The sequence below is a fragment of the Nyctibius grandis genome, chromosome Z (assembly GCF_013368605.1).
Source record: "Nyctibius grandis isolate bNycGra1 chromosome Z, bNycGra1.pri, whole genome shotgun sequence".
Classification (NCBI taxonomy): domain Eukaryota; kingdom Metazoa; phylum Chordata; class Aves; order Nyctibiiformes; family Nyctibiidae; genus Nyctibius; species Nyctibius grandis.
In genome coordinates, this window is record NC_090695.1 from 24,221,747 (window position 1) to 24,234,051 (window position 12,305).

General features: G+C 40.6%; 1 protein-coding gene across 1 annotated transcript in view; it reads left to right on the plus strand.

Moving 5' to 3' along the window:
- Positions 1-12,305, plus strand: part of DMGDH (dimethylglycine dehydrogenase) — a 50,066-nt gene that overhangs the window by 12,789 nt on the left and 24,972 nt on the right. The window contains exons 6-7 of the mRNA XM_068422219.1: positions 6,990-7,238; positions 8,463-8,661. Of these exons, the coding sequence (XP_068278320.1) occupies positions 6,990-7,238; positions 8,463-8,661 (448 nt within the window). The remainder of the gene's footprint in view (positions 1-6,989; positions 7,239-8,462; positions 8,662-12,305) is intronic.

Genomic DNA, 12,305 nt, shown 5'->3' on the forward strand with positions numbered 1-12,305 from the left:
TTGTGTTTTCAATAGTTTGAAAACATGCTGAATATTTTCCATTCGGGTGAAATTTTTGCAGACTCTGTCTGTCTCAAACTGAATCAAATCCGCATTTTTAGGGCATGAGTCTTTCATACATCCCATCTCAGTGAATAATCAGAGTTCAGTAAGAAGCTGTGATGGCTCAAGAGGACTTTCTCTTTTTGCTCAGATGGGACAAGTGAACAGAGAGCAAGGATATGTCTTTATAATTCCTTTTTACATCTGTGCAGTGGAAAAGAAAAAAAAATATATTTCTAGTGCAAAGCAGATAAAATGAAGAAGTTGAGTGAGACAGGGACTATACTTGTTGGTGGGTAGAATAACCATGGCTGACAATTGGAATTATGAGTGAGTTGTACTGAAAGGGAAATAGACCGGGAGAATGAAATGCTTGGGAAAGGTTCGTGGAGGTGGTTTGGAGCACTGGCAGCAAGTGGAACACTTACATACTAGAGGACTTGCTGAATAAGGAAGCTCGAACTGGGAGGGACTGTGGGGATGGCAACAGTGGAGATGACGCCATGGGTAGGGATAGCGGAAAGGGATCTGACAAGTTTCATTAAGGGAACTGGAGCTGGAGCTTTTCGGACAAAAAGATTAGGAAGGATACTTGAGGACTGGTTGTGTGTGAAACTGTGACTGGATAATTGAGGCTGCTTGAGCTGTCTAAGCATGAAAGACTGGCTGAGTAGCAAGGGAGATGTAGATGGGAATAGATTGGAAGGAAGAGAAGGCAGCTGGGACAGGATATGATAAATGAGGAAGTTGGACTTGCACATGGAGACAAAATAGCTGAAGAAAGATGTAAGGACTGGAGTAAGAAGAGTGGAGTATGAGACCGAGCAGAAAAGAAGAGCAAGTATGAGACAAGCAGGGATGGGGAAGCGAGAAGATTGGGATAGAGGGAATGGGATAAAAGGGCTGATCTCTGAGAGGATGAGCTTTACTGGGTGAAATTCCATTAAGTGTCTGGGATGTAGACAGCCTTGTGCTAGATCATTCCAGGCTTTCAGTAAAGACTAACTGGGAAACACATTGAAAAGTGTGCTTTCTCATCATGTGCCTCCCATACATAGGTCATCACCTGTTATCGCTATAAGCCTAGCTAAGATAGTAGGGATCCGAAAAAATTCACCTCGAGGTTCTAAGCGTGCTCATGAACGGTCATGATGTCCATACAGTGCCACATAACGACATTTTGGAGAGAAAAAGGACTAGAAGAGTTCAATATGCTTTTTAGAAACCAAGCAACCACACAAACAGGGAAACCAAAGTAAAAGAATTTTATTTAGACCGCAAAGTCAAGCACTTAGAAGATGAGAGGCATCAATATTTGATTGCCTTTGGACTGCCAGTTCATGGCTTTCAGGCATGAATTATGGGACAGCATTCAGTTACAAAATCATAAGCTCTCTTACTAATGGTATCCTTATGCCATTTGTTACACAGTACGGTTATATTGGTCTGGGAATGATCCAAGATTATGGAATGGAAAGGCAGTTCTTTTGGCAATCAGACTTCTTACTTAGGCCACAAACTTCTAAGCACCCATTATTCCCAACTATTGGCTCTGCATCACATGGATGAAGTATCACAGATGTAGTGATTTCTTTATATTTTTGTAGTGTAGTTATCTTTCTTTGGCTTATGTATCAATTTGACATTAGGCAGAGTTTTCTAGTAAATGCTTTTCAAAGTTTATGTGCAAAAATTAGAATGCACCCTTGTGAAATTTTCATAGTCTTTTTTTTTATTTAATAAGTTGTTAAACCAACAATATATTTAGTTAATTCTCTTGTGTAGTTAACTATTCAGTCAAAATGAACATTTGGAGCACATATTGCTTAATGTTCTGGCTAAGGATATGAAATCAATACTGTATAACATATATCTCTTAGAAATGTTCTCTCAGCTAACATTCATTCTTCTTCTCAGCCTTGCCTCATTCCACTACAGATCATGACTGGTATAATTCAGAGCTCATATTTTAGGCTCATGTTGCAATATGAGCGGAGAAAAATATATCAGAAGGCTCTCTACATTCTCTCTCCCCCCTCATCCCCCAACTGACATCTGCTGTGGAACTGGAACAAACTAGTTTCAACCAATCTTTAGCTGTTCCTTATGTGTGATTTCCATTTTGGAAGAAAGCAGATGCCTAATAAATAATCCCTGACATGAACTAACTGGTATTGAGCCTGCTGAAGTGATTTGCAGCCTATTTATAATGGAATGTTTGATTAAAGTCTGCAAAAATAGTGAATTTAGTTTATATATACACTATGTGTATGTGTATATAAGCACACATTTGCAGGCATATACACACTGTATATACAACCATTTATACATATGTAGTGATGGAAGATTTTATCTTTTTTAAAAAAAGGAGATAGATTACATAGTTCAACAGATATGCTAAGTAATACCACCACTAAATATTTCAGCATCAGATGTTTGCAGTCTCTACAATTTAATCTTTACAAATGTCCTAGAGATATAATTTCTGCCTTCGTTTACTATGTGTGATAGGACTTGACATCTGTTTCCAATTGGAGTTTTGTTTCAGAGAACATATTCTTCCTTTTGCCATTTTTGTAACAGCTTTTGCGCATGGTTCAAAAACTTTAAACAAAGAAATTGTAATATTTTTAATTTAGTAAATGTCAGCTGTTGTTATTCTAAGCAATTAAATAAGCACTTATCCTAAGTGTGAATTTTTTTAGAAGTACAATATTAAAAATTTGATTTTGGGCAAACTTAAACTATTTGCCTTTAATTCAAAAGCAATTTTAAATCAGTTGTGTTTGTAATGTGCTTCTGCAAACAATGGCTAAGAAATTTAACATTGTTATGAAAGAAACAAAGTTAAGGTTCGAAGATCGAAAATTCTACCTTTGTTATTTTCTTTGAGAAGCTTGAATATGCTTGCTCTCTATGTTTTCCCACTTACTCTGTTTTAATGAGTAAACAAAATAGTGAATTTATTAGAAGCACGTTTCCAGAGCTTTAATTCTTTTCCAAATATCTCTTTTAAGTCCAAGCAATTTTGTCAGGAAAACAGTGCATGATACTAGAGATGGAATTTTCTGCTACTTCACCTTTCCTTCTCCTTTATGGATCATTAGCTGACCTTCCCTTAAAATAGTTTTCTTTGTAGGTGACAAGGAAATGCCCAAATTAAAAGAAGTTCCCTAAAGATTGTTAGCCTCCACTTAAATCCACATTTGTATTTGTCATGTAATGGAGGAAACACAGAATCACAGAATCACAGAATCACAGAATCAACCAGGTTGGAAGAGACCTCTGGGATCATCGAGTCCAACCATTGCCCTGACATGACCATGTCAACTAGACCATGGCCCTAAGTGCCATGTCCAGTCTTTTCTTAAACACATCCAGAGATGGTGACTCCACCACCTCCCTGGGCAGCCCATTCCAATGTCTAATAACCCTTTCTGAGAAGAAATTCTTCCTAATGTCCAACCTGAACCTCCCCTGGCGAAGCTTGAGGCTGTGTCCTCTTGTCCTGTCGCTAGTTGCCTGGGAGAAGAGGCTGACTCCCACTCCGCTCCAACTTCCTTTCAGGTAGTTTTAGACTGCAATAAGGTCACCTCTGAGCCTCCTCTTCTCCAGGCTAAACAACCCCAGCTCCCTCAGCTGTTCCTCATAGGTCAGACCCTCCAGACCCTTCACCAGCTTGGTCGCCCTCCTCTGGACTCGCTCCAACACCTCAACATCTTTCTTGAAGTGCAGGGCCCAGAACTGACACAGTATTCAAGGTGTGGCCTCACCAGTGCCGAGTACAGAGTGATGATCACTTCCCTAGACCGGCTGACTACACTATTCCTAATAGAGGCCAGGATGCCATTGGCCTTCTTGACCACCTGGGCACACTGCTGGCTCATGTTTAGCCGGCTGTCGATCAGCACCCCCAGGTCTCTTTCCGCTGGGCCACTTCCTAACCACTCTTCCCCCAGCCTGTAGCGCTGCATGGGGTTGTTGTGGCCGAAGTGTAAGAACCGGCACTTATTCTTGTTGAACCTCATGCCGTTGGTCTCGGCCCATCTATCTAACCTGTCCAGATCCCTCTGTAGGGCCTTCCTACCCTCCAGCAGATCCACACTCCCACCCAGCTTGGTGTCATCTGCAAATTTACTGAGGGTGCACTCAATCCCTACATCTAGATCATCTATAAAGATATTGAACAGCACCGGCCCCAGAACTGAGCCCTGGGGAACACCGCTAGTGACCGGCCGCCAGTTGGACTTTGCCCCATTCACCACCACTCTCTGGGCTCGGCCATCCAGCCAGTTTTTAACCCATCGAAGAGTCCACCCATGCAAGCCCCGGGCAGCCAGTTTGTCTAGGAGGATGCTGTGGGAGACAATGTCAAATGCCTTACTGAAGTCTAGATAGACTACATCCACAGCCCTGCCCTCATCTACTAAGCGGGTCACTTGGTCATAGAAGGAGACCAAGTTGGTCAAGCACTCTCGCAGATGTGCTAGAAATTCAAATTTACTAATTTTTTGGCTGTTTTTTGTATAAGGGGAGCATAAATCAGGTTTCAGTACCTTAAAGGATGTTTTGAATTGCTGACCTTCCCTGAGCTAATTTAACTGACTTAACAAGTGTTCTGTCAGTGAGCCTCCTCCAAGTGGTGAGGATGCCTTTAAGAAGCAAAACTCTTACACATGATAAATGCAGATCTGTCTATCATGATCCTGGATTTACTGCTCCCTTGCTTTACCTGGCTGTCAGCAATTATCAAGCGAGTCACCACAGAAAACGTCCTCGGAAACTTTGCATTTTTAAAAACTTGTGGGTGTTAGACCCTGAGGCTGGTTTCTAATGTCAGATGAGAGATTGACAGCCCTCCTGGCATGGGGGAATGGCATAAGGCCAGCACAGCCCAACTCAACTTTCCTAATTGCCCTGACTTCAGGCCATGCCAGAAGATGAGACGATGAATTCCCAAGTTACTGTCAGCAAGCAGCGTGGGCCAGCTGCTCCCCGTGGGACAGGGAGCCAAGCGTGGGAACAAGGCTGGCAGGGCAGGGGTCAAGCCAGCACGGGCTCTGTCCTACAGGGCACAAGGGAGGGAGCAGGGCAGGCCGGGAACCAGCAGCCGGGGTCAGCCCACGGTCCAGATCTCCAGGCAAGTTTGTGGGGATGAGGCACAGGCAGATCCATAGTGATGAAGGCAGACTGGTCAGGAACAGCTCTGGTGACGGTAACCAGGGTTAGATACTGCCCAGTGATCAACAGGCAGGACCACAGAGACAAGACTGGACTGAGGTCAAGCTGGGAAGTAGTCCACAGATCAGGGTCTGGATCAATGAGGTCCATGGCCAGGCACGGGCATGGTTGTGACACAGCTGCAAACAGGCACGCCTGCAATCAGTCCAGCTCAGACAGGTTCTGAAGGCTTTGAGCTGACCCGAAACAGGGCTCCGGGGCCCATGGGCAGGGGTGTGGGTGGAAGTCCCAGGTGAGGCTGCTCAGGATCATTAATGACTGTTAGTGCCTGCAGCGCTCTGAGAGCTAAATTTTGACCAGGTCTTGGAGATCGTGGAGTTGAAGAGAGAAGTATCTGGGTAAGACAAGTAAGCAGTGAAAAGGAGGAAAATTTTTATGTTAAGCTGGGCATCATGAGTGTAAGTCCCAGGAGAAGGGGCAGCAAATCTTGCTGGAGGTAGTTTTGCATAAACAGTTTGGAGTCAGCTGGTTATACAGGAACTAGGCTGACCTGCCTTGTTTTCCTGGGTGCCATATAGCACATAGCCTTTTGTTTGGAAGGCCCTGCTACCTCCTCCTCCTCTTCCATTTCGCCTTCCCCCAACCCTCACTCCTAGACTTCCCTGGAACTCCTGCTTCATTGTATTTTCCCCCTTCATTCCCACTTCTTAGACCTCCTCTCCTTGATCCACAGAGTCAGGAGAGTGGGGCTGAGGGATATTCCAAGCTGCTTACAGCAGCTGCCATCACAGTCGATTGTATCTGTCTGATTCCTGGGTCTGTATGTTCCAGCCTCACAGCAGATGTGAGCCATGATGCAGAGCCCAAACTAGTAAGTTTGGCAGTTAAGTGGCTTCCACTCGTTGACTTTGACACAGGTACATAGTAAGTGAATGTATCTTACCAGCTGGAAACAACTAGTCTGGAGGGACCTTAACAGAGAATAATTAGGTCTTCTTTAACTTATGCCTAGTAGTATACATGTACAGTAGTATAGTATAGTAGTAGTAGTATACAGGGTCTGTATCGGCTTCAGGGGCATGGAAATTGTTGCTTGCTTTTTCTGGTCACAGTCTGTATTAGCACTTTTAATTGGACGACTATGGGAGAACACACTGACTACTCACCAATACGAACATCATAATGAATTGATTGCTATGTGAGAGACATAATTAATATGAGTCACATGATGCATGTGAAAGAGGACAGAAACCTAAATTCTTCAGGTTAACTGGCTGAAAGTACTGCCTTGCTCTACTGGGGTGTTAGGTCTTGGGAAAACATGCTAGCTCATTTGGTTGATAGTAAGAGGCTAGGTTTACACCTACGGTGTGAGCTAATTTATTCTGATTTTCAAGTGTTTCTGACTTTGTTAGGACTGTATTGCAGACCTACTTTACTGAAATAAACCATGGGGTTTCTGGGACTGTTAATTAAACTCTCTTCTGGACTTTTAGAAGCTTAATTTATATTTTTCCAATTACATTTTTTTAACATCTGTATATTAGAATAATATATGGTAGTATAATTAGGAACAAGGACATGCAATTATAGAGGGAAAATTATGCTGGATAATATGAAAAATAATTTGAAAATTAAAAGTATGGAAAAAAATTTCTTTGACACATTCCATAAAGTGCAGTGCTTCCTGCAAATGTTTTACTGTTATTTTCCATTCATTGAAATTAGTCTTTGAATATTTCTGTTTTGTTTTTTGTCTTCTCTAGGCTTCTGGGCCCGTGAAATAGGCAAGATGATAGGCCTGCAGCACCCTCTCATACCTGTTCATCATCAGTATGTTGTGACATCAACTATCCCTGAAGTGAAAGCCCTAAAATCAGAATTGCCTGTGATTCGTGACTTAGAAGGATCATATTATCTGAGGCAAGAAAGGGATGGTCTTTTATTTGGTCCATATGAAAGTGAAGAGAAGATGAAGCTGCAGGACTCATGGGTAACAAATGGAGTCCCACCAGGTAATAAAGAACATTGAATCTTTAAACTTGATAAGTACTAGCACACGTTTTAATGTGTATAAATCCCAGCCTGTTATGCTGCCTGTGTGATGGAAAATAGAAAATATTTGCAATGCATGATTGTAATGCAGAAACATTTTTTCAAAGAATAGAACTCTAATGATAAGAGTTAATAGAAAAAAAAAGGTAACATAAAAAAAGCCAAATTGAAATAGGCACAAAATACGCATCCACAACATAGTCTTACTCTACTCTCTGAACAGGTTCCTGTGTGTTGTCATTAGATACAGTCACCAAATCTGTGTTATATAGCGTTTTGCCACTGAATAGGGATTTTTCTAAGCTACAGTTCTCTCCAGCATACTGACAGGGGCTTTGGATTTTTGCTGTTCCCACAGAGATAAATAATGTTGTTGTCAAATAGGAACATGGGTATAGCAAAGGAATGTCTTAGACAAAATGCTGTGCTCAGATATAAGTGCAAGAGAGCTGTTAGATTTGTATAGCATTTTTGTACAAAAAATCACAACCATGTCATACTACTGCTTATTGAAAAAAATTAAAATGACTGTGTTATATCTAGGCTCCAGCTTTCCATTTACTTCTAGACAGACAGTTATATTAAGTCAATAGTGTTGCTGTTTTAAAAAAATACGTTTCCTAAGGAAGAGCAATCAGCATTGTTGGGCTTTGGATTGCACTGTCACAGCTTCCTGAACTTATTGTCTCCCGTACTGTCAAGTCCCTCTACAGAGTGATGTTCAATAGTGCTTAGAGCCCAATAACGCTTAGAGCCCAGACTGGAGGCTGAAATATATCCAGAAATTCACTAAACACCATGGAAACCATAAGCTGACACAGGCAATATCTTTCTTCCCCTCCCCAAATCACTGGCATATTGAGAAAAATAAGTGGGTCTTATTAACAGAGAAGGAAGTTTCTATGTTTCTCCACTTCCTTTCTACTTCATTGTTGAACTTGTGTGACCTTAGGGTTAAACAAATATGTATGAAGGACAGTGTAACTGCAGTGACAATAAACTTGATCCTGCAGGTAACTAGGGATTTATGCACACCATTTTTCTTGTGTAGGATGGCAAAGGCTTGAACATACTCACTGATTAATTCCATATAACATTTATGTATGTAAATTGAGTAACTGTATTTAAAATGCAAGTATTTTTAGTGTAATAAAGTATATAATAAGAGTCAAATATTTGTGCAGGTTTTGGAAAAGAACTTTTTGAGTCTGATCTAGACAGAATAATGGAGCATATTGAGGCTGCTATGGAAATGGTCCCAGTTCTGAAAAATGCAGACATCGTAAACACAGTTGCGGGTCCTATCACCTATTCTCCAGACATTCTTCCTATGGTGGGACCACATCAGGGTGTCAAAAATTACTGGGTAGCTATTGGGTTTGGGTGAGTAAATTCTTCATGACAACTTTTGTCTTTCATACTTTCAAAATGGCAGTCTGCTCAAGCTTTGCAAATTTTTATGGGTTTGGGTGTTGTTTTGCATGTGTTTTATGTAAAATGTAATTGGAAATAGTCTTAATTACCTCTACCTACATAATACAAGCTCTCTCTTCTTCATAACTCTCACTTATTTTTTCAATTTGTTTCTTGCTTGTGTTCTGGAGGCCAATATCTGTGACACTTTATGAAGCAGCAAGAAATGGGTAGTACTTGGTACTGTCTGTGCAGCAAGTTAAAGTCATAAAAGTGCTGGGCTTTACAATATACTTTCCAGTTCATTTTTTGTGTTGCTTTGAATTATATTGTGTTCAACAATTGTTTGGCATATGCAGAAACTGGTGTCACTGAAGTTGTGGCAAGAATAATTGGTACAGGAAGAACTTCTAATATGACGTATTAACTTTTGGGTGAAGAGTGGAAGGCATACTAAGCAGAAGGCACTGCCAGCATGCTGGGTGACTGACTGCTCTAGGCATGCAAACTCCGTAATAGTACTGACTGTTGAAGGTTGAGCTGAGAAATAATGTTGCTGGATGTTGGAGGAAAGCAAATGAGGGCAGCGTGACAACAGGAATGCATGTTTTACTGGTGTCATTTATTCTCTCTTGCCCATTACTATATTTTCTTTGAATGTGACTTACATCTTATATACTCTGGCCCCGCTGAAGTCAGTGGTAAAACTCTTGCTGACTTATCTTTAATTGTCTTAGTTTGACCATTGATTCAAGATGGATAGAATGAACTGAATACAATTTCAGGCACATGTTATTGAGACATTCTGTTTACATTGTTTTTCCAATTGCCTAACTTGCTGTTCAAAATCCAGCTCAGCTTTTTCCAGTTTTCTTTCAGTCCAAACCAAACAAACCCTCAGATCATAAGATAAGGCAGTACCACTAACGTGCTTTCCGAGGCCCTCAAAATAAGAAGGTTTGGTAATTTTGCAATGATTCATTGTGAAAGGTATTCACCTTTGCTTCTTGGATTTAAAAAAAAAAAATTGTTATCTTTTAGTAATATTTGCAGAACGTATAGTTACAAAAGTGGTTTGCCTAGTCCTCGTTCACCAAAAAGACTGTTGAAGTTCATTACTGTGCTGCCAGATTTTGGAGCCTGTTTTCGTTCGTTGGTGTCAATGGGAGCAGAATCAAAGTTCCATATAGGAATAACTGAAGACCAGTGTTACATGTTTAAGTTTCTTTAAACAACTTATTTCAGGAATTTGATTAATCTCTAAATGTTTCGACAGGTGTTGCAATTATGTTGCTGTCATTGGATTGCTTTGTCTGCTTTTCAGGGACTTTTGACTCTCTGTTCTAGCTTGTGGGTCACTGCAGTGTTTCTACCAGTGTTGTAATTTTTTGTGTGCATTAGCAAATCCTTATCTCATAGTCAGGCAGCAGGGACATTGTGACAGAGGACTTAGTGCTGTTAGTTTAGAGGATTTTTATTATCTAAAATTAGCAGCTTGCTAGGCATTTCAATGTGAAAAAAAGTTAATAAGTATAGTTAGCAGAGCTTGTAGCACTGTTTGTTATTAAGGTTGCTCAACGCTTCCTATTTAAGACTGTTATCAGTTACTTATAGCTTTGAAAATGCTAACAAGAGTGGGCTAGAATTTTATTCAGAAAAGTTTAAGTCAAAGCAGCATAACCATTCCAAAGAATGAGATTTTTGGAAGGTATGTTGTTTTGCTGTGTTAGGGTTTTGGGCGTGAAGTCTTTCTTGTGAAAAGCTCTAATTTCCCCATTTTCTGAGAATGAACTTCACCTTTGGCAGAAGTGACCTTTCTCCTAAAGATATGCCTTTCTGCTGTTCTTCACAAAATCTATCCATGAAGCCCATTCACAAGCCTTTATAAATGTTACAGCTCATAAACACTTAATAAAGACTCACTAAATCTTGCACTAAGATTCCTGCATTCTATCTATAGTAGTATTCCACAGCCAGAGACTGAACAGGAGTTTTCCTGCAGAAATGGGATTAGAAAAATGGCTAAACCTGGGACAAAGGCACTAGAAAAGGGACCATGGTGTGCAATAACTCAGACTTCCTAGGCAAAAGGAGTAGAATGAGTTGAAAATCGGTGAGAAGCAAGGACTCATAAACAAGTAAGACACAAGAATAGGACAGGGACCATTGGGAACATAATCAGGCAGGGATTGCAAGGAGAGAAGAAAAAGAGAGAAGGGCAGTTTGTGTTCATTAAGGAATTTTTCTCTAAATCCTTATATGAAGACTGAGATTCCTAAACTTTTTACAGCTACCTGTAACATCCCATCCCTGCAAATCATGTGTTTCATCCCTGTGTAGCAGAACCGCAGTGGTATATTAACACAATCAGCTCCTCATTATCTGAGGTAATGAGCGATTTGGGCACCCTGCATAATTGAAAATCTCTGATAATGTAGGCCCAGCTAAGAGCACGAAAATCAACTGATAGCACAGTCTGCAAAGCTCTGCAGAGTGCAGAGACCAGTCAGTCCTTGCACAGTGCTGTACCTGTAGTAGCAACTCGACATTGCAGGTTGTCTTGCCTCCAGGGTTACCCTGCCATCAGCTCCGCAGTCTTCAGCTGAAGCTAAAAAACTTCATTGTATTTGGACTGTTGCCACCCACAGTCATGCAGTGGTCTCTGCGCTGTGTTCCCCTGTGCTTCTGGCTGCAGTGAATGGTGCAGGGAGCCTTAAGCTATCTAAAACTTCTTCTGGAGCTGTTCTTGAAGGCATTGTAGCCATGGTCACAAAACTTAGACCCATGAATAACTAAGAGTTGCCTAATTAAATTAACTCCTGCAATGGCTAGCTCTTCTGTAGTACTTGCAGAGTGGCATTTAATAAGCGCTCATCCTTACTGCATCAGCTGCAGTGATACAAGCTTGTGCTGAGAATCTGAATATTTGTGCTGAACAGCCTAAAGGAGTGTGTTTGGCAGAATTCCTTCATGTACTCAACTGTTTGGTATTTCTGTTTTATTTAACTAAATACATGAATTCCAGATAAAACCCCACTATATCAAAATAATTTCATGAATATTATGAAGTCAGGCATTCTACAGTTAGGAAGTGCCAGAACTAAATTGTCTGTGTAATCTGAATTCATTCTTCTTATGCATATGCATTAGAATTAAGTGGTTACATATTCTTTTTCCCACAAGATCCTTGCCTGTTTAATTGAGGGCATAGAATTCAGAATGCAAAGTTGTTGAACAGCAATTCAATTTTGTTTTAGCTTCACTATTCAGTGTAAGTGTCCATGATTTAATTGCTGCATGCTAATCTAAACTTGGTTTTGGACAGACTTACTGTTACTTCAAGGATTTTTCTGTTGTGCTCATTGGAGCATTTCACAAATAACTAAGAATTTATTTTCACGTCTTCCCTAGACAGGAGGCTGTTTTAACACTTTTTTTTTAGACATGGCAAACTAATTCACAGAGGTATTAAAATAAAAAGTTTTAAATCATTTGGTATTAATAATTATTTGTCATTAAATGTTTTGGTGTCAAATCTGAGGTGCCCGTAAATCAGCATTACATAGTACTGTTTGGTCTTAAGTAGACTGAGTAGTGACATACAGATATTACAG